Raw genomic sequence first — 25,586 nt, 5'->3', positions numbered from 1 at the left:
TAGTTTTGCCTGTTTTTAAACTTAATGTAAGTAAGTAAATAGTATATACTCTTTGGGGCCTGGCTTCTTTCATTCAGCATAATGGTTTTGAGATTTTCATCTATGTGGTGAGTATCAATAGTTCTTTTTTCATTGCTGTGCTGAGTAGTATTTCACTTTTGACTATGAATTTATGTACTTACCCATTCTCTTGCTGATGGGTATGTGTCTCTAGTCTTTGTGTGCTGTGTATTTTTAATGCTGGAACACTGGCGTTGGTGGTGGTGTAATACCCTATTTCAGTATTTTATACAACTTGATGTCCAATCTGGTGGGCCTTGATGCGTGCCCAGAGAGCTGTCTGGGCCCCCAAATCCTGGGTTCCCCAGACTTATGTGATTAATCAGAGTGATGTGACCACCCGCCTATTTGTTCACAGCCCTCCCCAGATATCCAGGGTCAGAATTCCCTCTTCCCAGGTTGCTCATGAGGTGAAGCATCTTAAGTTTTGGGTCAGCTATGTTTCTCCCAGGCCCTTGTCCCATCCAGAGGAGCTGGTGGGGAGAGGCTTCTAGGAGAGGTAGGAGAGGATGGAGCCTTTCTTGGGAGCTGACCCTATCTCTCTACCCTCCCTAGTCTGGACAGATTCCTGGGCTCCCTTCTTTGTCCCTGGCTGCCCACCAGGACACCCCACCGAGCAGAAACTCCTGGCTGCTCCCACTTCAACTCTGGGAGCCCCCAGCCCCAAGAACACCCCACCACTCAAGAAGCTGAGGCGGGGGAGGAGTTGCTTGAGTGCCACTCCCTGCATCCCTAACACCTCCTTGCTCCACTCTTCACACCAAGGGAGTTGGCATGTCTGTGCGATTTCTAAAAATCTTTACTGTTATTTTTTCTGCATAAAGAGCCTTAGGAAAAGATTCACACATCAGCTCAAATGCCACCTCCTCAGAGAGGAGCTCCCACGCACCTTGTATAAAGTAGCCCCTGCCACCACTCTGCTGTCTGCTTCGTTCTCCCTCAGAGCTCTTATCACCACAGATGTTCACCTGTTTGTCTGTTTGTGTCCCCCCCGCCACCCCCTGCTGCACACCCTGGAGCATAAGTTCCCTGAGGACATGGACATGTCTTCCCGGCAGCAGTACCCTAGCAGGGAGTGGGTGCTGTAACATGTGTAGTGACAGGACCCCATCACCAGCCACTCCCCACTCCAAGGGGAGACCCTGTCCGCCTCCCAGCCCCAGTGTTGGCTGTGGATTTAGAGGCAACAGGGCTTCACAGAAAGATTTTTGCCGCAGAGTCTCAGTCGAGGTTCAGGTTTTGTTTCTCTTGCTGTTCAGGGGCTGGGGAAGCTCAGGGCACTTGAACAGGGGCTGGGAGAGCACACTGAAGTGCACTTGTGCAGAGGCGCTGGCCCTGGTGGGGCGGGGTGTGAGTGTGCTGCTGACATGGGGTGCCCTGTGCTCTGCAGCCTGCCGGTGCCTGCATCCTCCTGGCCTGGTGATGGGCAGGGCTCCTGGCAGTGGTTACATTGAACAGATGACTAACCAAGGCTCTGAAAGATGCAGTGACCACTGAGGGTCCTATGCCAGGTGGAAACATTAATGGTCCCTCCTCCTGTCCTTGTAGGCTAAACCTGGGCAAGGACTTGGGCCTGGGTCTCCTGGGGCACATGGAGACTTTCTCTGTAGGTTGGAGCGGGCTTAGATGGGATGCCCACAGTGCAATCCGAGGAGGGAGAAAAAGCAGCCCTTTCTTGGTGGTGGCTGTGGCTGTGCTTTCTCTATATCCACTCCTTCCTGTACTGCCCCCCATCCCACTGTCCCCAGAGCCCGCAGTGTCCCCTCCTGTGACCCCACTGGTTCCCTGACCCCAGCTGAGTGTTTGGGCAACACTGTGCTGCCCCTTTGGAGGTCTCTGAGTGTGAGCACCTGTGCTCCTGTGGAAGCAGGCTGGGGGGCAGCAATTGGCACGTGAAGTTGTCCTCATATGCTGGGGCTGGTTGCCATGGGGAGAGGCGGGAGCAGATGGTGGGCTGGGGCTGCTTCTTGACCACACCCTTGTCCCTGCCTGCCCAGGCTGTCAGCCAGAGCTGGGCCGCCAGCAGCTAAGCTTTCTCTCTGAGGACAGGGTCTTGTCCCCATGCCCTTCCTTTCCCCACCCCCGTTTCTTCCCTCAGGCAGTGTTGAGGGGCTGCTGTGGGGTGAGGACACAGGGTGTGGTGTCCCAGTGCCAGACACACACACACAGACATACACACACGTGGAGGGGGCCTCGTTGTAGGTCCAAGTCCCCACCTACCTGCCAGGAGTGTGGTGGTTCTCATAGGCACACAGGGAGGTGGAAGAGGGAAGTGCAGAAGAGAAGGGGGTACTCAGGCCATGGAGGTCAGAACCCTGGGCTGAGGCAAAGAGCCCCTGGGATGTGTTCCAGGGCCCAGCCCTGCGCACCCTTCTTCAGCCTTGTCAGCAGAGACCCTCTCTGAAGCAGGCACCTACCCGCAGGTGCCTCTGCTGCTCTTTAATTTTCAAATTAGAAAAGCAGTTAAAAGAATTAGGAGAGTGTGCTGCTCCTTCCAGTTACTGCCCTTGGAAGAGCCAGAGGGGGAGGGGAGGGAGCTGCGGGAAGGTGGGGACACAGGGATTGGTGGGATCCAGGCCTGTCTGCCTCCCTCCCCCGTTACTTGGCGCTGCCCCTGTACCTTTGGTCCTGGTCCTGTCCCTGCATCCAGGTCTCTGGAGGCTTGCCTGGGGTGATGCTAAAGGGAATCTCAGGCTAGGGGCCAAAGCCCACCTCCCTACAGTCATAGTCACCACCGTAATGACAGATGGACTGCCTGGATGGTTACTCCACCCTCAGAGAGCGGAGGAGGGTGGGAAAACTCTTTATCACTCCAACACCCGCCCTAAGAGTGCAGGCTCTGCTCTGTCTGGGATCAACTGGGGTGCTTTTCAGCGGGAACACGCCTGGGTAGCCAGGTTACCGTTGTAGCTGTCACTTCCTGGAGGTGTGACCTTGGCAAGGCTCTGCCCCTTTCTGAGCCTCTGGGTGGTGGTAGTTCTGTCCTGGCCAGCAGTGAGGACTCACTGACACCAGATATGTGGGGTGTGCCTATGTGACAGTGATTCTTGATGCAGCCAGGCTCACTTCTTCTCCAGGCCATCCACAGGAGTCCCTCCACCTTTGCCCAGGCAGGGCTGGCGCCAGCTTGTAGGCTGCCTTTGAGCTTGCCAGTGTGAGTGGCCAGCCGAGGGGCAAGGCGACAACACCCATAGCCCTCCAGATACATCATTTCTTCCTGTCCCTGGGGCTGGCAGCACTCACCTCCGGCCTCAGGAAATCCTTTCCTGCTGCTGCTCCCAGAGCCGGCCATCAGCTGACCCATCCAGCCACCCTCTGTGCTGCTGGGTAAACCAGGGCTTTAGAAGGGGAAGGGGGCTGCCTGAGTCACACTGTGCAAGCCATTTTAGCCCACTCCTTTCAGTGGTCACCAGCATTTTCTTGTGTGCTTTTGGTCTTTGAAAGTGGCCATCTTAATAGCTGCACAGTATTCTATTGAGAGTCTCTGGTTGCCTGACCAATCCCCTATAGTTGGGCATTTAGGTAATGCCCTCTCTTTGTTTGCTGTTATAAATGCTGCCACAGACATTGTTGGGGCTAAAGCAAGAATAGTTCTTTGTACAGTGGGTCTGACCTAAAGAATAAGACCCAAAAAGCCCAGAGAGCAGGAGCCGGGTCCCAGGCTTCTCCTAACTTAGGGCCTGGAATCAGTAGCAGCCCTCACCTCAGTGGACACGTCAGTGGGCAGATGAGGACCAATGTCCCCATGTGCAGGGCCCACCATCGTCCCTGTACAGACAGCTACTCCCTCCAGGCCCTGAGGGGAGGGGTTGGTGACATCCCCTCTCAGCCTGTGAGTTCATCCTCAGCCTGACCAGGAGGTGCCTGGCCATTCCTGGGATGACCAACATTGGTCTGGGAGACTCCGTCCAGCAACGCCTTCTCCAGGCCTCTCCTTCCTGCCTCACAGTCCCTTGCACTATGTGCGGCTGTACCTTAGTTTTCAACTCTGTTATGTTTTGGGGGGGGGGTTGCTTGGGCCTCGAATGCCTGTCCTTTGGAGTCTCTGAGTGTGGTAGGGTCCTTGGGTTTCCTGAGCGTCCCTGACCCTTGATTCCCTCTCAGCCCTGTCCTGAAGGTGCTGCAGGGGAGTCAGGGTGGACTGCAGTCTAGCAGCCCCATCGTCCTTTCTGTGACCATCAGCTCTGTCCCTTCTGTGGCCAAAGTCAGTGGGATGGGGCAAGGGGTGATAAACTGGGTCTCAGCCTCTTCATCTGAAAAATAGGGCTAATCGTGAAGCCTGTTTCGCAGGATCACAGTGGGCATGAGTGAGCATGTGGTCATGGAGACGTTGTCCAAGGGGTGGCATGGACACTGTCCTGGGGACTGTGTCACTTGGCAGTTGGCCTGGGAGGGCCCGCCCCCTATATACCCCAGCCAGAGCTTGCCCAGTGGGTGCCCCTCCCCCACCCACCCACTGGCTGGCCTGGGAGGAGGCATTCCTTTCCCCCTCCAATACCTTCTTTCCAGCACAGTGGGGCACAGATCCTGGGGCCTTGATTCCAAAGCGGAAATGCCATTCTGGGAGGCACGTCTTGGGGGGGTGGGGAGTTTAAGTGGAAAGGAGCAAATTTTTGAAATGCCTGTGCCTGAGCTGGGTTCTCCTCCCCCTACTGCCTGCCCACTTGAGCTGCCCCGCCCCCAGCACTGCTTTAATCCAGTCCCAGAGCAGGAGGGTCTTCCTAGGTCCCAGGCGGCTGCCTCCTCTCTCCCAAGTACAGCTAGGACTAAGGCCAGCCCTTGAAGGGCCAGGCCTTTTGTGTCCCTGCCCATCCCTGCATAGATCTCCTGCTGTCTGGCTGTGAAGCCTGGTCCTGACCCCTCTCCCCACTAGAGTGGAGAACTGTGGAAAACCTAAGGACTCCTCCAGCCCCCAGCACAGACAGATGCTCATGCATGGCCCAGCTGGTTCTGATCTGCTTCCTGGGAACCTGGGGTAACAGCCAGGCTGTGGACAGGATCAGAGTTTAGGAGGGCCAGGCCCAGTTTCCTTTCTGACTTTGGGGCACAGCTTTGGGAACAAGCAGGAGGGGATGCTCTGGGTTGTGTTCCCCTGAGAGCTGGCTCCTCTTCTATGGGGATGTGGGCTGTTTTGAAGGTGACAGGGGTGGGGGAGGGTCCCGTCTTGAGGAGGGCAGAGGGTAGCAGCTAGTTGTTCTGTTCATTTTTGAGGTCTGGGTCCCACTGTGTCCAAAATTGCTCCTTACCCACATCCTATCCTCTGACTTCTGTCCAGTGGTTCCCTGAGATGCTTTGGGGTATTGCAGATGTCCAGGTCCCCTCACATCCAGTTTTTCTGGGGGAAGGGGACCTAGGAATCTGTTTTTTAACAAGCTCTGCAGGGGACCTGTGACCAGGCAGATCAGGCTTCATTTTACATATGGGAGAGGGCCTGCCCAAGGTGGAACACCTGGTAAGGGGCTGAGTTGCCCAAGCTTGGATGTCAGGTGTAGGGGCAGCTGTGGGGCCACCTTGGGCTTGTATGTATTTTATAGGCCATGCCTGAGGGTTCTCTGCAGGGTGTGCCCCACTGCTTCCCTGGCATTGCAAGCTGCCTGGTGGTGTCCATACACTCAGGAAGTGGCCCAAGATGTCACCTGTCTGACGATCCAAGAGAAAAGGCATGGAACTGTCCAGTTCTGGAGTTGGTTCCATCCTAGATCTCCCTGCAGACCCCTATGCAACTTTGGACCTCGCTCAAGGACTCTTGCTGAGCTGGTTCTGCTACATGGGGTGATAGTCACCAACCTGCAGCCTAGGGAGGGGGAACTCAGGAGAACCAAGGCGCCCTCCATTCAGTTTCCCCATGGTGCTGCTTCCTTCACTTTGGTTCCTGGCAACATCCTTCCCACCCCTTTGTGGCTGAAACAGAGGAGTTGTTGGGGCACTGATGTGAGGCCTGGACCAGGCTAAGTGAAGGAGCAGGGTTAGGGCAGAGCTCCTACAGCCACATGGAGATCGTGGTAGGAAACTTCAGGGAGGCTGGATTCAATTCAGTGGAGATGATGGGAGATGGCAAGCCTCTTGTCCCTGGGTGCCCCAGAGCCTCCTGCCTGCGTCTAATAGATCATGATGAGCCCCAGTCCTCTGCTTCCTGGATTACAGAGATGGCTGCAGCCCCCAGCTTCCCTGCTGTGTCTTCATTTCCTGGAGCTCTTACACGGTGGGCCTGACCAGAGTTGGTGCTGTGGTCGTATTATTATTCTGCCAGCTGGAGCATGCCCCTTTAGATGAAGGTTGGAATCAGTCGGCCAGATGGATGTGCACAGAATGCCCCGGACTGGTGGGCGGGGAAGGCAGACTTGAGACTGGTGCCTGGGAGGCTGCAGCGGCCACAGAGGAGCAGGAGGGCAATCCCGGCAGTTTTCCCAGAAGGAGCCGTTTACTTAGGCCTTTGAGGAGGGGCGCGTTCTCGTTCATGGTGGAGGGCTGGGACGTGCATTTGGAGAAAAGGTGATATTTCGCACATCCCGCAGGCGCCAAAGCCCAGCGCTAGTGCGGCGGTCGGGCTTGGGTGGGGTGTGGGCGGTCTCACTGGGCGGTGCGTGCCCGCGCGCTCCCGCAGCCCCCTGCGCACCCGGGCCCTGGGGTCGGCGGCTCATTTGCATGGGGAGCCCAAGCGGCCAATGGGCGCGCGTGGCCGGGCATGCTGGGAGCCGGGCTGGGCCCGCCGGGCCGCGGCGGCGGTGGCGGGCGGGGCGAGGTGGGACCGGCTCTGGGCGGCGGCAGTGGCAGGCGTGGTGGCTGAGGCGGTTGGGCCCGGACCGGGACCGGGGCGGCTTCGGGGCCCGAAGAGCGCGCGGCGCAGGCATTTAGCTGTGCGCTTCTGCGGGGAGCTGGAGCCCTAGGCCAGCCAGACATGATGAACTACCTGGTGAGTGCGGTCAGCTTGGCCAGCGTGGCCTGGGGTACACTCGCGGCGGCCGGGGTGGGGTCCGCGCGACTGGGAGTGCGGCCCAGGTCCGCGTATCGGCTTGGAGGCGGCCAGTCTGCCCGCTCCCAGTGCAATTCCAGGAGGGAAGGAGTTAAGCGAGTGGTATTTCCTGCCGGACCTGCGGGTCCTGGGAACCACGGGCCGCTGGATCCTCCGCGGGGGCGCGACCGGGCTGGGGTCCGAGGTCCTGGAATAGCCCTCTCTCGCCCTTGATCAGGGCGCCCGGAAGCAAGAACTGCGGAGGATCCCAGAGCCTTCGCGTCCCGGGGGCGGTTGGAAGAATCGGACTCCGGGGCCGAGGGCCCACAGGAAAGTTCCTGGATCCGGGAAAGTTGCTGGCTGAAGGCCCGCTCTCCCCCTGCCGGCCACAGCCTGCTGAGTGACCTTGGGCCTGTGAGCCATGTCTCGGAGCCTCAGTTTCCTCTGCTACTGAGGTCCTTTGAACCGTGAACTGCCAGGGGGCGTGAACTTCCAGGAAGCGAGGTGGTCGTCCGTCCGTGTGTTTTGGAGTGAGGACTGTACCGGCCCCCAGGCTAGGGATTGAGGGCTAGGCGAGCAACTGCATGGTGTCCGCGGAGAAGTCTGCACAGCCAGAGCACCAGTCCCAGGCCAGTTAATTATTAACCTTTGGCCAGCCCTCGCTGGATTCTGTGACCCTGGACAGGCTCTTCTCAGTTATTACCTACCCAGGTTGCAAAAACTGCCATAGGAGCCAGATTGTGGCGCGGGTGGAGCTGGGGACGGGCGAGGCCGCTGCTCCTGTGTCCGCCGGGCGGCCAGCGCTCCCAGCCCCTCGTTGCTGAGCGAGGCAGAACCCAGGGCCGTGTTGAGGGAGTCTCAGAAACTGAGATTTGCTGAGGGCGTGGGTGAGGGGGTGGTCGGATGGTGTGGGTGGGTTAGAGCCTGGGTAGATGCTGGGATCTAGGGGCTCTGGGATGCCGGACTAGGGGCAGTGGCCCCCTACCCTGTCTTGAGAACAGGGAGTTTGCTTTCTCTGCACCCCTAGCATGAGGGTCTAGGCTGGGAGGTACCCTCTGGGTTTGCTGTGCTGATTTCAGGCAGGCCAGGAGATGTTCCTCATCCCCCAGGACTGGAGCTCCCCCCCATGCCCATTTCCCTGGTGGAGAACTGATGGTGGGGGTGGAGGGCTGACAGGGCTAACAGGCTGAGAAAAGCAGGAGAGGGCCCAGGCCCAGGTGGAACCTGACAGGAAAGGAGGTTGGGGAAGAGCTTCTGGCATGCCCTCCTGGCACTGGCACCCACCACCCACTTGCTGTGGGCAAAGAAAGAACCCAGTGGGTACTGGGTGAAACAAGGAAGGGCAGCCCCAGGTTCTGCCATGACGTTCACTCTCAGCTTCAGAGAACTGGAGCCTCTGGTTTTTACACTTGTACTAAACAGAAGCATTGCTGTGGGCTGGCACCATCTTCCCAGGCTTGGGCAAAAGATTGAAGTAAGTACAATGAGTGCCACTAGGGAATCTTGTCAGAGCAGGAAAGCCCCTGAGACCACCTGTCAGTTATGCAGATGGCACAGATGGGGAGACTGAGGCACAGAGAGGGATAGTTACTTGTCCTCACAAAATTGGGTCCAGAACATAGTCTCCTGGTATGGCCCTGTGCTCTACCCATGTGTGTCCCCTGCCCTGGACTGGGAATGCTCTGGTCTTTGGGGTGCTGTCGTGCTCTACTGGGGCTGCCAGCTTGGTGGGGTCCCTCTGGCTCCAGGGCTGTGCCTTAGTGGCCCCCTCCTGGCCTGTATTGTTCTTTTAGGAGATAGGTCTCACAGCCCTTTTTCTTTCAGGCCTGGAGAACTCCTTCCCCCACCCCCCAGGAGCCAACAGCCAGTTGGGACAGCCAGAACCAGGCAGCAGGCAGAAGCAGGAGGAGTAGTCACCCTTGGAGAGCAGGGTGTAGGATAGGGTTAACAGGGGTTGTTCTCCAGCAGAAATACTGGGCAAGCTCCTCCTCTGGGTCCTTAAGACTCCCATATAAGGGGCTGCAGGGTGGTCTCCTTCCAGTGTGGCAGGCTGGGCCTTATAGCACTGGGGAGAGACCTTGGCTCCACTGCTGTCTTGTTGTGCTAACTCACTCCCACCTCTGAGTGAGGAGTGGGGCGAAGTACTGGCCTGGCTTGGAAGGAGCTGGTAGGATGAAGGGGCAGGGCCACATGGCAGGCCCCCATCCCCACTGCGCATCCCAGAAGTCAGGAGCTTGGTAGTTTTTTGAAAACCTTGCTTTTTGTGTCATTGTATCCCCCTCCATTCTTGCTGCAGCAGGTGGTGCTACTTTAAGGGCTGCTGGAAGTTATCATTTAGGACTGGAGACTGGCAGAGCTGAGGGGGTTTTAGATGTCAAGGTGGAAGAACCAGGGCCTTGTAAGGAGTGAAGTCCCTGCTGTCCCACCTGGGTTGTTCCTTCTGCCTCTGCCCCTTCAGTGGCAAATCTGGGGCTGGCAGGGATGGGTTACAGGTCCTAGTCCTGTCCCTGAAGTGAAGGTCAGCCTCATGCTGAGCTCTCTACTGAGAGACCAAATCCCAAGAGTGAACAAGCTGGCCTACTTCAAGCACATTTGAGGTCTGCCAGCCTGGGTCAGTTCCCTGAATGAGTGGCAGTGGTGAGGGTTCTAAGGGGCTGGGGACCATTCCCAAGCTGCCAGCAATTGGGATGGGCTGGAGGGCAGAAGCCTCTGCCCTCACACCACCCACACAGGCTCCTTGGTGCCCTGGCCTCAGACCACCTGTTCCCACCATCCGTGGTGTGTTGGGGGCTGCAGATGCCATGTCCTGCAGCAGGAGGGCCCTCCCCATGCCACCTCTCTTCCTTTGCCCAGCCTCCCAGGGACAGTGCCTGAGACACTTTGGTGGGGATGGGGCCAGGGGCCTGCTTCCAGCCCAGAGCTGGCCCAGGACACAAAGGCATCTGCTCTTGCTGCTGCAGCCGCGGCCAGGCCAGGACTTGTGCTTCTCTGAAGGAGCCGCTGGCAGTGGCCACCCACAGGTAGGTTTTTGTCCTTTGTTCTACTGACCTGTCCTCTGGCTGCTGAGTTCAGGAATGGGACTGAAGACCCATACATGGCCCTTGCTCTGTTCTCTGAGCCTCAGGTACTACTGAGGTAGGCAGGGAAGGAGCCATGCTCCCCTTGGGATAGCTCTGGAAGGGGAAACTCACCCACAGTTTTCTCCCTCTCTGCTGAGCACAGAGGACTCGAGCCCAGACTTTGGCCATTCAGTTGTCCTGGGAGTACTAGGGTAGAGTGATGCCAAGGCTGGCTGTTTCAGAGTTCCTCCCAGAATGAGGGTGTGGAAATATCTGGGAAGGGAAGAGGCACTGCCCTCTGAGCCCCGTTGGAGTCAGGAGGCAGAGCAGGGGATTGTCAGGACCTTGGCCAGTGGGCCTGTGGCCACTGCCCCTCCAGGGAGCACAAGTGAGCAGGGACACAAGTGTGCAGACTGCCAGTCGGACACACACACTTTGGACCTGTATTCATAGGCCGTGGGGGCTTCTTGGGACAAGCAAACAGAATACCCCAGAAATAAACTTGGCCCACATTTGAGATGATTCTGGGTTTGAAGAGGACTAGTGTTTCCCGAGTGACTGCTATGTGTGAGGCTCTGTGACTGGGGCTCTGTGTGGTGTGTGTGTGTGTGTGTATGTGTATGTGTGTGTGTGTGTGTGTGTTGGGGGCAGCAGTGGGGGACTAGGAGGGATGGAAAAGTCCTGTGAAATTTCCACTCCTGGCTTCCATGAACCTAAGCATTACCCCGGGAGCCACCCAGCTGTACTTTGTCACACAGCCCAAATCTGCCTGTATGGCGTCCTGACTGTGACCCTGGCACATCAAGTAACTGTAACTGTTGTGCACCTCAGCTTCCCCATCCACGGGATGGAGGCAATTGTAGTGTCTCACAGGATTGAAAGGTTTGAAAGAGATGTTTGAAGTTTGCAAAAGAGTCCTCCCTCTGACTTAGCATCATGATTGTTATCGTTGTAAACCTGTCAATCTCCCCGCCACGAGCTAGCACTGTCCCCCAGAGTTGGGGTTGGGGATACCCAGAGCACATCCAGGGCTCCCCAGGGCAGTGGGCGGAGGGACTACCCATCAGCCAGCCACTGTTCTCGCAGATGCATACCCATTGGTGGCCAAGGCCCAGCTGCTCTGTGTCTGAGGGCCCCGGACACAATGAGGGCCATTCTTAGACTAGGCAGGGCCCCTCGGGCCGCCCTGTCAGCTCCTATGTGCAACAACTGTGGTGTTGTTCTGGGCGGGCCTGGCTGGCAGGCCACTACCTGGGGAGTGATGGCATCAGGCTGGGGGCTCTCCTCTGTCCCCTCCCTCTGGGGTGAGCAAGCTGCACAGGGTCTTCCTGGCTTCCTCAGGCGTGGCCACACAGCTCCCAGGGAAGGCAGAACACCACCTTCGGCAAGGAAGGCTTCTGCCTGAGCCCGCCCATTCAGCAGCCAGTGCTCAGCCCCACTCTGGGCCATGCCTGGCTGTGTGTGCAGGGGGTTCCGTGCCGAAGTGGACAGGCCCCTCCCATCCTGGGCACCTGGGTTGGGGAACATGAAGTAGCCAGAGGTGTTTGTCAGCACTTCCAGGTGGGGACAATAGGGAATGGGTGCCCAAGGGAGGGACATGGGAGCCTCCCTGGGGGCTGACACCCGAGTCACCTCCCGAAGGAGGAGTAGGACACAGCTAGAGGTTTCCTAGAGGCAGGAATGAGGTGGGCAGATACTCAGGTGAGTCAGCAGCAGTTTCCATGGGACCTTGGACCCAGGTGCTGGCAGTGTCTGCCTAGACTACAGTGGTGCCCTGGCGGCATGCCCCCTTGAGAGCATGGGGGAGCACCTGATTGACTTAGCAGCAAAGGAGTCTGGAAAGCCAGGTTCTGGGGGAACTAGCCCCTTGTCCAAGTTGGGGCAGGACACTGGGTCCTGGGAAGCATGTCTAGAGCAGGAATACTTGGGTGGTGTGGGTGTTGCCGTATTCTGCCACGAGATGCCACCATTTGAATGGCATTTACTGAGCTGTCTCTGTATCATTCCAAGGCATCCTGCAGTGTGACTGGCCCCAGCCTACCTGCCACTCCAGGCCCATGACCCTATCTCCCTTCCAGCCTTTCCCGATTCCAGTGCCTTGGTTCATGCCTGGCCTCTGCCCACATGCCCTTCCATGGCTAGTTTCATAGTCAACTGGTTTTCATTTTTCATGAATCACCTGAAATGTCCTCCTTGGGGAGGCCATCTCTGACCATTCTATGTGCAGTGGTCCTGTTGCATTTTATTTTTGGCATTCCACTTTCCCTGTGCCTTGACAAATTGTCTGGTGTCTGCCCTGCTGGGATGCAAGCCCCATGCAGACGGGGGCCTAGTCAAGGTAGGCCTGCACCGTCTTGCAGAGCCAGGCCCAGCACCTGGCGGAGATGGCCAGATGAATCTTTCATTAAACAAAAAGAACAGTCCTGTGAAACTAGGACTGTCATGTAGCTCAGGGAATCTGGGTGCTCAGAGAGGCTCAGGGATTTGACTGAGGTCTCCAGCAGTGGGAGGGAGAGCCAGTCCCAGGTCTGATCTTAGCTGCTGCTGCTGAGGACTTGGGGGAGTAGGAGGGAGGAGTGTGTCAGGAGCAGCTGGAGAGGCTTAGAGGCCCAAAGGGGCCGGTGCTTAGCCAGCCGGAGCGCTGCAGCACCAGCAGTGCCCAGGACTGCTGAGAGCCTGCCTCTGGGGCTCTGGGCGGGAGCACCAGCTGACGCAGGCAGAGGAGCTCCTGGTGCCAGGCGCCTGGTACCACGTGCCCAGCCCAAGAGGTACTTCCCAGCCTGGCTCCGGCTGCCCCAGACTATACAGTTGCAGGCAGAGTTGGCCTTGACTGCTCAGCGAGCTCACACTCTGGGATGGGGGCTGGCCACCCTGGATGCAGGAGGCTCCAGTAGCTCTCCTGGGCCTAGGGGACCCTCTCTACAACCCATTCCTCCTCCCCCATCACACCTTGCCCTCAGAGCTCTCCAGCCTCCCTGACAGCCCAGCCCTGCCCAGCAAGGCTTGGTTGAGGCCCCTTTGCCAGCCTTTGCTGGGCTGCCCTCCTCTAAGAGGTGAGGGGCCTCTGAGGGGCATTCCCCGGTCTGCACCCCGCCCCCTTTGACTGGGCTGGAGGGGAATTTTCCTGTGACTCACTCTGCTGGCACTTCCTGTGGTCACCAGGGCAGGGGCTGAGGGGACCCAGCGGGGTGGCTCTGTGTTCTGGGGTCACTGGGGGAGGGTGGGCCGGTGGCCCGCCCCCTGACGGGATGTGATTCCCTAAGGCCGTCTGCAGACCATATTTGGGAAATTTGCTTTTCCTACAAGCAGTCTAGGGGTGGGGCCCCTGAGCCCTGGTGGGCTGCAGGGCAGCCCCTGACCCTTCCTGCTCCTCCGGGGTCTCTGGCCTCTGGACCTGCTTCAGCCTCGCCTGTCCCATCCTGCCTCGGAGCCTAGGAGGTAGTCCACTGTTTTCTTTTTCAGGATGTTATTTTTTCAATCCCCAAACCAAGTAATGCTCATTAAATACAAATTGAAAATTTTATTGAGGACTCACTGACACCTCAGTGCATTTATAACTGTCCTACTTATGGTGTGGACAGCGTTGCAGCAACCTATCACCCGGGGGCTTTGCCCTGGCGCTCACCTTGGTACCGTGTGAGTCTGCCTGCTGTCTGTGAGCTGCCTGCCTGGGCTGGCTTTTCCCCTGGGCCTTGTCCCTCTTGGCTCCCAGCTTTCTGGCTTCTGGCCCTTTCTGAGCTGCTCTGTAAAAAATGGGCTCCCAGCTGATGCTCCCCAGAGTCTGAGCGTGCAGCCTGGGCCTGGGGCATGTGCTGCCTGCCCAGGCCTCCCCCAGGGGCTGCTGTCCCTCTTGGCGGTGATCAGACTTTCTTCCCTACTCCTCAGTGTGATGGGCAGGGGACATGGAGCTCAGAGAGGCTCTTTCTGGCCCAGATGCTGGTGTGGAGGTGGGCCCTCCTGGCTTTGGCTGAGGCTTCACGCCCACTCCTCTCTGCCCCCAGAGCCCAGGCTCCCACTTCCTATTTCTTCCCAAGGGGCATGGCCCTTCCATCCACCTGGAATTCCAGCTTCTGCTTGACTCCTTAAAGATGGAGTCCAAGGAATGAGACTCAGGCCAAGGTGGGGAGGGTCACACAGTTAGTCGGTGGTCTGAACCCAGGTGTCATTTCTGAGTCAGGTCTAGACCAGGCTCTGCATCCTCAGACTCCAGGGGACTCGGAGAAGGGCAACCAGAGCAGAGGCCTGGCTGGTGTTGCTGGAGCCCAGCTGGCCTGGCAGCATCCTCTCCTCAAACCTGGCTTCTGCCGTGCGTGAGGCCTGGGCCATTGTTGAGACCTGCAGAGTTCTGTGCTGCCCTCAGAGATGCAGACAGCCTGGCCTTCTCACCCAGGTGCTTACTTCGCTCCTGCCCTCTGCTGGAACGGAACTTGGCCCTCCTGCTGGGTTTCCTCTGTAATATCTCCGGGCCCACCCTGAGCCCTGCACTCACACAAGGGAGCAGCGGCAGCAGGGGCCTCCTCGCCCCTGTTCTTTGTCCCGAGTGAGGTTCTGGGCCAGCCTGTTTGGTGTCTGCCAGTGCTGGGGGCCTGTCCATGGAGCGTGTGTTCCCGCTCTGGGAGAGTTTGCTGACGAATACGGCCCGTAGCAGTGCCCTGCAGCAGCAGTGCTGGGCTGGCTATGAGAATTAACAGGAGTAAAGAGCAGGGGTGGGCCAGGGGGTGCTATCCTTCTGTGGCTGTCCTCACTCTGTGTGGGACGCTTTCTTAGTCTTACTTTATTTTCCCCATTTATTCCTGATGCCTGTTTCATTCCTCTCTCTCTTCCAGGAGTACCCATGCAAATGTAATGTGTGTGGAATCTGTCCTTTGACAAGTGTCTATGAAAAATAGGTTGAATTGTTTTGTTGACGATCGTAACATTAATGTAAAGCATTCTGGGCTGTAGATTTGTTTATTGCTCTGATGCAGGAGGGTGTGGCTAGCATTCCTCACTATACACCTGGGCACCTGCTGGAGCACAGAACAGGCTTACAGGTGTGTCCCGCTTTGCTAACTGGAGCCCTGAGCATCCTTGTTGGCCATCTTGGCCATTCAGTTTTCCCCTTCTGAGAATTCTTCGTAGTTGGTTATCTGTTGGCATTCTTGACTTTTCCTTGCTGATATGTCAGAGCACCTCCAGATTCTAGATTGATCACTCTCTTTTCACTTGGTGGCCTGTCACCTTGTCAGCTTTGTTTTGTCACCTATCCAATTGGATCCATTCACCTTGATGAGGATGAATCAATCCTCTGTTTGTTTTTGCTGTTGTTACCTTATATTTTGTCCTATTGGGATCTTTGTTTTGGGGGTTTGCTTTATAATTTTTTCCCACCTCAAGGTCACAGATATTTTCCCACAATTTTTTTCTTTTATCAGCTATAAAGTTTTATCTTTTACATTTAGGTCTTTAATTGCCTTTTGTTTATAACATGAGGCAAGTGTCCAAACTGACTTTTCTTCCTCCAGTGAGTGAGTTTTCCTAGAATCACTTGTGATGCAGCCCTCCCCTGCTGCAGCCTGTCCTGGCTGCTGGTCCCTGTCCCATGAATTTGGAATTGTGACCTGTCGTCACAGCAGGAAGGAGGTGCCTTTTTGTACCTCCTTTTTTTATTTTTTCAGAATTGACCTTATTTGTGGACCTCTATTCCTCTGCTTAATTCTGGAAAAATTCTTTTTCTTTGGTCCAATTCCTAAAAAAAAAAAAAGAAGAAGAAGAAAAAGATCTTGCTGGCACTGGCACTTTTATTGCACTTGTAACTTATTGTAAGCTTGGGCGAATTGATACATTTTCTCATCTGAGGTGTCTTACAGTCTTTGCTTGATTAATTCCTGGATAACTTGTAGCTTTTGTTATCACATGACGTGGTTTCTGTGAGGTCCCTTTCCAACCACTTTTGATCCTTCTAGTTTGTTGAGATTTTCACATGGATGACATGTGGTCTGCAGGTGGTGACCTGTTATCCCCTCCCCTCTCTCTGGTCTTTTCTTCCTGGCCGGTTGCACTGTTGGGGCAGCAGGACCACTGTGCTGGGGCAGGGAGGGTGTGCATCCTGTTCTCTTCCCAGAACGTGGTGGCCACTATTATCATCGCTGCTCTCCCTGGTGTTGGTCCAGGTTGTACCATGACTCTGGGAGTGTTTTGTAGAGTATCTTGAGTGCCACCCTGGGGTGTAGGTGGTGGCTGCAGTCATCTGATCAGCTGGGCCTTTCTGCTGGGGCAGTGGGGACAGAGGCCTGGGGATCTCTCCAAACCCTGCTTTGTTCCTTTCTCCTTGCCAAGGCCAGATGCCTCCCCAGTCCTGGAGTGGGTGGGAGCCAGTGTCCTCATGCCCGCCTGTGTCCTCTCCCCCCCAGAATGTGCTGGCCAAAGCCCTCTACGACAATGTGGCTGAGTCCCCGGATGAGCTCTCCTTCCGCAAGGGTGACATCATGACCGTGCTGGAGCGGGACACGCAGGGCCTGGATGGCTGGTGGCTCTGCTCACTGCATGGGCGCCAAGGCATCGTGCCCGGGAACCGCCTCAAGATCCTGGTGGGCATGCATGACAAGAAGCCAGCAGGGCCTGGCCCCGGCCCACCCGCCAGCTCAGCCCCGCCCCAGCCCGGCCTCCATGCTCCCGCTGCCCTGTACACACCCATGCTGCCCGCGGCGTACCCAACCCAGCCCGACAGCGTCTACCTGGTGCCCACCCCCAGCAAGACTCAGCAAGTTCTCTACCAAGCCCCCGGACCCAGCCCACAGTTCCAGTCTCCCCCAGCCAAGCAGACATCCGCGTTCTCCAAGCAGATGCCCCATCACCCGTTTCCCAGCCCAGCCCCAGACCTTTACCAAGTGCCCCCAGGGCCTGGCAGCCCTGCCCAGGACATCTACCAGGTGCCACCTTCCGCTGGGATAGGACACGACATCTACCAGGTCCCCCCATCCATGGACACACGCAGCTGGGAGGGGACGAAACCACCAGCCAAGGTAAGGCCTCCCTGGTGTATCTGGGCAGTCCTCCTGTGGCTTTTGTCCAGGCCTGGTTTCTGGGGGCAGCAGAAAGCACTTTTGGGGCCTCTAGGGCTCCAGCAGTGGCTGCACGTTTGGTCTGGGGCCGAGGTGGGAGGTGAGCACCTGGGGAATGTGCTTACCTGTATTCTGACGTGGATATGAGCAGGTTGGGGCAGCCCAAGAGGAGACACCGGGCTGGCCTTGGACCATAAGGTGGCCTTCAGCTGACAAACCCCAGTGGGAGGGTGTCACCAGCAGAGAACACAGCTTGTCAGGCTGAGTGTGGCAAGCAGGGCAAGCAGGGCTTGGCCGAGAAGGCCTGAGCAGCAGGCCGGGGTGGACCTCCAGGGACCTGGTGCCTTGCTGAGGGTGGAAGGTTTTGGGTAGGAGTAACCTGCCCAACCACAACTGGTAAAGTGATTCTGGCCACGGTAGAGGGTGTGGGGAGCCCAGAAAGGGGGGGCTGGGAGGCACTTGAAGGGGAGAAATGGAGAATGGAGCGCAGGGCTGCAGTTAGGCCAATCCAGAAGAAAGGACTGGACAACAGAGATATTTCGTTCTCACAGAGCATGATTGGGAGAGGAGTGGAGCGGAGCCCACGGGGTCCTCCAACTGGCCACTCTACCACCCTCCATGTGGGGATGGCAGGGAAAGGAGGAGGGGACCAAGGGGAGAGGCCAGCCATCACATGCCCCGGACCCCTCAGGTCCCCTTGAAGGGGTAGAGCTTATCTCCACAGGTGCCTACTCCTCTCCTGGGCCATGTCATGGGTCTGCCGGCGTCCACAGGGTGACCTGCTTGTGACTCCTGGGCTGCGGGGAGGACGCTGTCTATGGGGTTGTAGGGTCACCCTGAGGGGGACTCTTGTTTAAACCCCTTATGGGCTGTTGCCATTGTGAGGGTGGACGGCGGCCAGGCTCCGAGTCCAGCACCTCAGCTCCACACAGGCCTGTCTGCCTAGGCCGGAGGTGGGACTGGAGAGGGGCCAGGCCCCCACTGAGCTCTGGGCTGAGTCAGGAGCAACCTTTACTCACCTTTGGGCCTGTGTCTCCCAAGACACAAGTGGAGTAGAGTTGGGAGTGGACTTTTCCTGCAGCCCCTCCTCCATTCTGGTCTGCCCCTGAGGACCCTGAGAACCCAGCCCACATCAACAGGGTGACCCAGCCCCACCCCAGCTCCCCAGCTCCTCCCTCATCAGAGGGAGGCCATTGCAGAGGCCATGGTGGGAGAGCCAGGGGTGGGCCCAGCAGCCAGCCTTTAAGAGAAGCCACTGTGCTCTGCTGGGGTCAGCTTCCTGGGACCTCGCCTCATGTATGTGCCAGTCTGGTCCAGAGTTGCCTCTGTCTAAGGACACTCACCCCCTGGCACTGAGCCTCTGTCCTCAGAGCCAGCCCAGGGCTGAGGTTGGAGCCTTGCCCAGGCCAGGTGGGCAGTGGTTTGGTCATGATGTCGTCCTGCCCTGCCCACAGACAGAGCTTGGTCTCCTGGCTGGAGATTGTTGGCTGGCTGTGGACGAGGCTCCATGGTCACTGGCTCCCAATTTCTGCCCAGCCTGCTCCTTCAACTACCTGGCCAGAGACAGGCCAGTGGCAGAAATGTGCCATGCTGGACTGGGATAGCCCAGACTTGGGCTGCTGCCAAGGTGGCCTTAGCTGGAGGAGCAGAGGCCTGCCAGGGGGCACCTATCCTGTGAGGAGATGGCAGGGAACAGTGACTGGCTGGTGAGTCTTGGAACAGACCATACATAGTCCATCCCCCTGCATACAGCCCCTCATCCCCCAGGGAGGGACTTCCTTTCTCCCTCCCTGCCTCCCTTCCCAAGTCTTTACAGTCAGGCTTATCTTGGTGCTTCTGTGAGGCCAGGGCAGGGAGTGGAAGCCCAGTGGTCCAGGAAGCAGCAGTGAAACCCTCACTCCAGGCCATGGACTCAAGCCCACGTTTTTGCCATTGGTTCTGTTTCCCTCCCATGCGAGGAGCTTGCTCTCAGACTGCTTCTGAGCTCACGTGACTGAGTCCCTTTCTCTACAGACCCAGACCTGGCTGGTGGCCAGGAAGAGAGCCCTGTGTCCTGGGACCTGGTTGCCCTCCCTGGAGGAGCCGCATTGCTCCTGGCCTGGGCTGCCTTGATTGCATCTGCTTTTCTTTTATGATTGTGAAAGCAGTGCTTGCTTGTCATGGAAAATGCATAATGTATGAGAGAGCATGGAGATGAGCTTCCCCAATCAAGAGAGGATCCCTGGAGAATCTCGGCATATTTTGTCTAGCCTGTTCCCTATTCGTCTTTCACAGATTTGTATACATACTTTTGTATTTTGAGGTTGTAAATCCAACATTTGATGTCAGAAGCATTTTCTTGGGTCCTTAAGCATGATTACAAAGACCGTGCCTGATTTTGCTGGGTTGCGCCCTCTGCTGGGAGGCGGGCTTCAGGCAATTCTGGTGGCGAGCGCCTCTGTTACAAATTGCAAGGCAGTAAACATCTTAGAGTGTGCACCTGTGCCCACATTTCAGGCTGTTTTCGGAACCCTGAAACTGAGGCCCCTGGTTCCAGGGGTGGAGGTCAGCTGGGTTGAGGGGGACGCCGCCAGGACAGTGGATGGGTACACAGGGCTCTGGGCCCAGGCAGCCAGAGGGTGAGTGACAAGGCTGGTGGGCAGGAGGCGTCTGCTACCTGCAGCCTGGTGCAGGGTGGCCTTTGTGGCTGGGAAGAGAGGTCAAGGCCACACTGTGGAGTAGGCACCCTTTGGGGCTGGGGCATGGCTTTAGGAAGCTGAAGGCAGAAGCAGGTGGGGGCCCCAGAGGGGGAGGTGTTTTGTGAGGTCACTCCTGGGGAAGTGGTTCTAGGTCAGGGGCTGCAGCTGTGCCTAAGGGGGCAGCCTTGGCACTGGGTCAGGCCCTGGGGAAGACACAGCTGAGCTCAGCCTCATTCCTTCTGGAAGGACAGGAGCTTCGGAAGGAAGGGACCCACGTCAGGCATGTCCGTCACTCTCAATGAGAGGTAGTGGTCACCTGCTCCGTCCCCCAGCACCCAGGCTCATGCTCCATTTCCTGGAGCAGAAAAACAAGTCTGTTAGATGAGGGTTGGGCTGGAGGGGCCAGAGTGAGCCAGCCTAGGTCACGTGGGCTAATGCCTCTTTTGCAGAAGGGGAGACGGGCAGTCCAGCTGCATGGAGGTGGTTGGCGCTCCCAAGCAGGACGCAGCAGGCAGCCTGCCCTATCCCTGGGGTCTTAGGAACCTGCAGCCACAGTTCTCACTCCTGCAGGCGCTCTGATGGGCCTCGCCTGCCTGGGCCGGGGTCTCTGGGTGTGCATCTGGCGGTGGGTGTTGTGCGTGTTTTCTCCGCCTCTGCGTGTCTTTTTTCTGTGCCTTTGACGTGTGTGTGTGTGTGTGTGTGTGTGTGTGTGTGTGTGTGTGTGTGTGTGTGTGTGTGTGTGTGTGTGTGTGTGTGTGTGTGTGTGTGTGTGTGTGTGTGTGTGTGTGTGTGTCTTGAGTTGGGATCTGTGCCTCCCCCCAGACTTTGGTTGCGTCCCCCACCCCCACAGGCTCCAGGTCCTGCTAACGGGGCCTCAGGTGCGGAGCAGGGTGGCCTGTGATTAATGGGCTCCGCGGCTCTCTGAAAATGAGCTTTTACTTCCCCTGTTCGTGGCTGCCCGCCTTTTTCTTTATAACAGAAAACATTTGTTGGTCTATATGGCTGCTTACTGTCACCGACTCAGCCACACAAGTGGCACTTTGCCCATGGCCCAGGCCTGGTCCAGCCCCCAGCGCCCACCCCCCATCAGTGTGAGATGGAGCAGGCACTCCTGGGGCACAGAGAGGGCGGGTGCACCCTCATCCTGGGCCCAGTTCCCACCTGCCTTCCAAGGCCAGCAGGGCCTGGAGACGCCTCAGGACTTGCCTCAAGGCCCCGCCAACCTGCCACGTCCCGCCAGCCCCCTGCCTGCCCCGCCTGCCCTGCTCTTGGCAGGTTCCAGCATCTAAAAATAGCTCTGGAGGAGACACAAGTCTGGGGCTCAGAGAGAGATGAGTCTGGGGAGGGCCGCCAGTTCCACTCCCAGACTCGCCAGGGGTGCGGTGGGCAGGGAACACCCCATGGAGGAGCTCGTCCCAGCAGCTAACAGAGGTGGGCAGGGGATGCATCAGCAGGAGCCTCTGCCAAGCCCAGGGCTGATCAGAAAAGTGCTGGTGCCCAGCCTCAGTGGGGACACTGCTGCTCCTGGGTGCCCAGCATGTGGCATGCATCCTGCACCCTCCAGGGCGCACAGGCCTGCAGAGCCGATTGTTGGTGTCATGGGGGCTGGGCGCAGGCAAGGGGGCATGAGCCCTGCTGTTCCCTGGGTTGTATGTGGGGAAAGCCTCAGTCAACCCTGTCCCAGACCTCCCATTTGATTAGGGAACAAAAGGCCTTTTTATCAGAGAGAATTGAGCAGGGAGCCTTGTGGGGGAGTTTAGAAGACCCTGCTGGCCCCTCCTGCAGGGCTGACCCCTCCCACAGGCCTGGGTGCCTGCAGGGAAGGAGACTGCTGCCCACCCAGCACTGCCTGCCAGGTGTGCTGGCATGAAGGGCTCTGGGCAGCTTACCACTGTGGACCTCAGGCCAGGGGCAGGCCACTGAAGAAGGGAAGGGACTGGCCTTCTCTCTGGGCTGACATCCCCCAACTAAGCCCTCTTCTTTTTGAGTGGTGGTCTCAGTGGCCCTGTGGTTGGTGCAGTAGGGAGTAGGGGTCTTGGTTCTGGTCTGGGTCACTCCTTCACACCCACACCCGACCTTCCAAAACAGCTCCATCTCTCCTTTTGCCCTAGAACTGGCCCTGAGGTCTGGGAGTCCTTGGTGGCCCTGTCCTCAGAAGTCTCCCCAAGATGTGCTGGGGGAACAGGGAGGCCAAGGGCTCTGCTTGCTCCCCTGCCAGGCTGCTGCCTCCTTGCAGGCCTCAGGCCCAGACTGTCAGGACTTCCTGCTGGCCACCTCCTCTGGACCCAGCCTGAGGAGGCCCAGCCTGGCACCATTTGTCCTGGAGCCAGAAGGTCACTGCTGGGTCCTTTGGTAGGAACAGCCTTTTGCTGGGCAGGCCTGTCTGCAGAGGGTGCAGCTGAGAGGTGCCATCAGGCAGGGGCTCCCCAGTCAAGGGTGCTCCCCCCATCAGCCCATGGGTACCCCGCCTCTGGGACCTTCTGGGTCATCCACCTCTGGAGACTGCTTCTGTTTCCTGCCAGAACCAGATGATTCTACACAAACAGCGGGGTCCTAGTATTCCCCAAGTGCTGTGCTTCATTGGAGAAAGGGCAGGGAATACAGAAGGATGAGGACCCCCTTGTGTATGGGATTCTGAGTGTGTCCGAGTAGCCTCTGAGCCCACCCTTGGGAAGCCCCCTATGTGTGTCTTCCCCACCTCAGTGGGGCATGGAATCTCCCTGAGGGTAGATCCTGGAACTGGCTTCCAGGGCCAGTGGTGACAGTTGACTGTCTGCCCCCAGGTGGTGGTGCCCACCCGAGTGGGGCAAGGCTATGTGTTTGAGGCCTCCCAGCCAGAGCAGGACGAGTACGACATCCCGCGCCACCTGCTGGCCCCAGGGCCCCAGGACATCTATGACGTGCCCCCTGTTCGGGGGCTGCTTCCCAGCCAGTATGGTCAAGAGGTAGGTGTTGGGGTGGGATGTGCAGGGGGGTCCTCGGGGAGCTGGGCTTTCTCAGCCCCAGCCAGGGTGTTCCTGGGGGGTGCTGTGGGTTTCTGCTCTTTCCCTCCCCTCACATTGCCCCAGCATCTATATCACCTCACCTTTTCTGCCCTCAGGTATATGACACACCCCCCATGGCTGTCAAGGGTCCCAATGGTCGGGACCCATCACTGGACGTGTATGATGTGCCCCCCAGTGTGGAGAAGGGCCTGCCACAGTCCAACCACCACGCAGTAAGTAGTCTGGGGATGCTGAGGCCTGACTTGTGTGTAGGATTCTGGATGTGACTGATTGTGTGCCCTGGGATGGGGACCCAGGTTGGCAGGGCTGGAGACATTGAGAGACTCTCAACCCTGGCTCTACCCCTCACTCGCTCTGACAGACGTGGAAACTAAGCACCCTCTGAGCCTCAGTTTCCTCGTCTGTAAAAGCCCCCTTGTAGGTCCTTCAAAGGGTTCTTGAGAGGATCACACAGGATATCAGCAAGGTGACCACAGAATTTATCCTCAAAACCAGGGTACTTCTGAGCGCAAAAGGAAGATGACCAATAATTATGAAGGGGCATCAGGCACAAACGAGGACTGTCCTGGGCGAACACAGGTGTTGTCACCCTGAATACAACATGCAAATAGCTCAGCCAAGTACCTGCCACAGAGTAGAGAATACATAGCAGTAGTGGTGACAGCAATGACGATGGTGGTGGTGGTGGTCGCAGTGGTGATGATGGTATGAGGACTGACCTCTCATTCACGCAGTGAATTAACTCATGTAATCTTCACAATAAACCTGTGAGGAATTTCCCCCATCTTATAGATGAGCAGAATGGCAGAGAGAGGTGGAGTCATTTGCGTTAGGTCACACAGCTTGTTAGCAGTGAAGCCAGGATCTTGGGCTCTGATCTGGCTCCAGAGTTGGGCTCTTAACCTGTGTGGAGAAGAATCATGAATGTGAATGTGTGCCCTGGGCCGTGTCTGTGTGTGTGACTGGGACCTGCCTGTAGGCTCCTAGGTGGGCAGATGGGTAGCAGCCTTGACCACTTCTTGGCCCCCAGGTCTATGATGTTCCTCCATCGGTGAGCAAGGACGTGCCCGACGGCCCACTGCTGCGTGAGGAGACCTATGACGTGCCCCCTGCCTTCGCCAAGGCCAAGCCCTTTGATCCGACCCGCCACCCACTGGTCCTTGCTGCGCCCCCTCCAGACTCACCACCAGCGGAGGACGTGTATGACGTGCCACCTCCAGCTCCTGACCTCTACGATGTGCCCCCTGGCCTGCGGCGGCCTGGCCCTGGCACCCTGTACGATGTGCCCCGAGAGCGGGTTCTTCCTCCTGAGGCTGCTGACGGCAGTGTGGCCGACGACGGGGTGTACGCGGTGCCCCCGCCAGCTGAGCGAGAGGCCCCGGCCGATGCCAAGCGCCTGTCGGCCTCCAGCACGGGCAGCACACGCAGCAGCCAGTCGGCCTCCTCCCTGGAGGCGGCAGTGCCCGGCCGTGAGCCCCTGGAGCTGGAAGTGGCCGTGGAGGCCCTGGCACGGCTGCAGCAGGGCGTGAGCACCACCGTGGCCCACCTCTTGGACCTGGCAGGCAGTGCTGGTGGGTGTGGGGGCTGGCGCAGTGCCCCTGAACCTCAGGAGCCCCCAGTACAGGACCTGCGGGCTGCCGTGGCTGCCGTCCTCGGGGCCGTCCACGAGCTGCTAGAGTTTGCCCGCAGCGCCGTGGGCAACGCTGCCCATACTTCTGACCGCACGCTGCATGCCAAGCTTAGCCGGCAACTGCAGAAGATGGAGGACGTGTACCAGACGCTGGTGGCCCATGGTCAGGCTCTTGACAGTGGCCGGGGAGGCCTGGGGGCCACCCCTGAAGACGTGGACCGCCTGGTGGCCTGCTCTCGGGCTGTGCCCGAGGATGCCAAGCAGCTGGCCTCCTTCTTGCATGGCAATGCCTCGCTGCTCTTCAGACGGACCAAGGCCCCTGTCTTGGGGCCCGAGGGGGGTGGCCCCCTGCACCCTAACCCCATTGACAAGACCAGCAGCATCCAGTCCCGGCCCCTGCCTTCACCCCCCAAGTTCACCTCCCAGGACTCACCAGATGGCCAATACGAGAACAGTGAGGGAGGCTGGATGGAGGATTACGACTATGTCCACCTGCAGGTGGGTGCCCTCTCTGCCCAGCTTCCCTGGTCCCCTGGGGGGTCCCCTCAGGTCCCTGACTGACACCCCTGTCGTGGGGACCCTGGTCCCCCCACCACAGAGAGCTCTTGTGGACAAAGGAAGATTTGGTCCCCAGCAAGGCCTTGGTGAGTTCCTGCACGTTCCTCCCTTTGACCTTCCAGGCCGATGGGCCCCCGGAAACCCATCTCCCTATCTCAGTTCTTTGGGCCCGTGTGGCTGTGTCATCAGGGGTCCTGCAGTACCACCCAGGAGGTACACTCTTGAACACCTTTAAGAGCTGGGCTACTCTGGTGACCAGGGCAGAGGTGGCCCTCTTCTGTTTGGGGAGATGAATTCTGAAGTACAAGCAAAGACAGAGTTACTTACAGGCATAGGGGAAGCAGTAAGGCGATGGGCAGGTGGGGTGGGTTGGGCCTCTGAGCAGAGGCCAGGGTGCCTGCTGAGTGGACATCCCGGTGAGTGGCACTCCAAGATGAGAGCTGGCAGGTGCCAAGGCCCAGTGGTCAGGGATGGGTGGGCAGACCATGTATGCCAAGGGGACGGGCTTGGATGTGATCCCTGACATGGGAACTGGGTAGGGAGGCTGGCCATGGCCCTGCGAAGTGTGCCTAGCCCCTTCCTGGGGGCAGGAGGTGAAGGA

General features: G+C 58.1%; 1 protein-coding gene across 3 annotated transcripts in view; it reads left to right on the top strand.

The window, feature by feature from the left end:
• BCAR1 (BCAR1 scaffold protein, Cas family member) overlaps positions 1-25,586 on the top strand; it is a 34,906-nt gene that overhangs the window by 5,601 nt on the left and 3,719 nt on the right. Inside the window, exons 1-5 of one of the 3 annotated variants that reach the window (XM_006207492.4) lie at positions 6,750-6,973; positions 16,464-17,075; positions 22,576-22,737; positions 22,893-23,009; positions 23,828-24,925. In XM_006207492.4, coding sequence (XP_006207554.2) covers positions 6,959-6,973; positions 16,464-17,075; positions 22,576-22,737; positions 22,893-23,009; positions 23,828-24,925 — 2,004 coding nt within the window. In that variant the 5' untranslated portion in view covers positions 6,750-6,958. Of the gene's footprint in view, positions 1-6,749; positions 6,974-9,902; positions 10,033-16,463; positions 17,076-22,575; positions 22,738-22,892; positions 23,010-23,827; positions 24,926-25,586 lie in introns of those variants that run through there. The other 2 variants (XM_031680839.2, XM_072967720.1) reach the window with 2 other exon arrangements.

This window comes from Vicugna pacos, chromosome 9 (assembly GCF_048564905.1).
Source record: "Vicugna pacos chromosome 9, VicPac4, whole genome shotgun sequence".
Taxonomy (NCBI): domain Eukaryota; kingdom Metazoa; phylum Chordata; class Mammalia; order Artiodactyla; family Camelidae; genus Vicugna; species Vicugna pacos.
The sequence above is the reverse complement of the archived record's forward strand: the minus strand, read 5'-3'. Positions and strand labels throughout refer to the sequence as shown.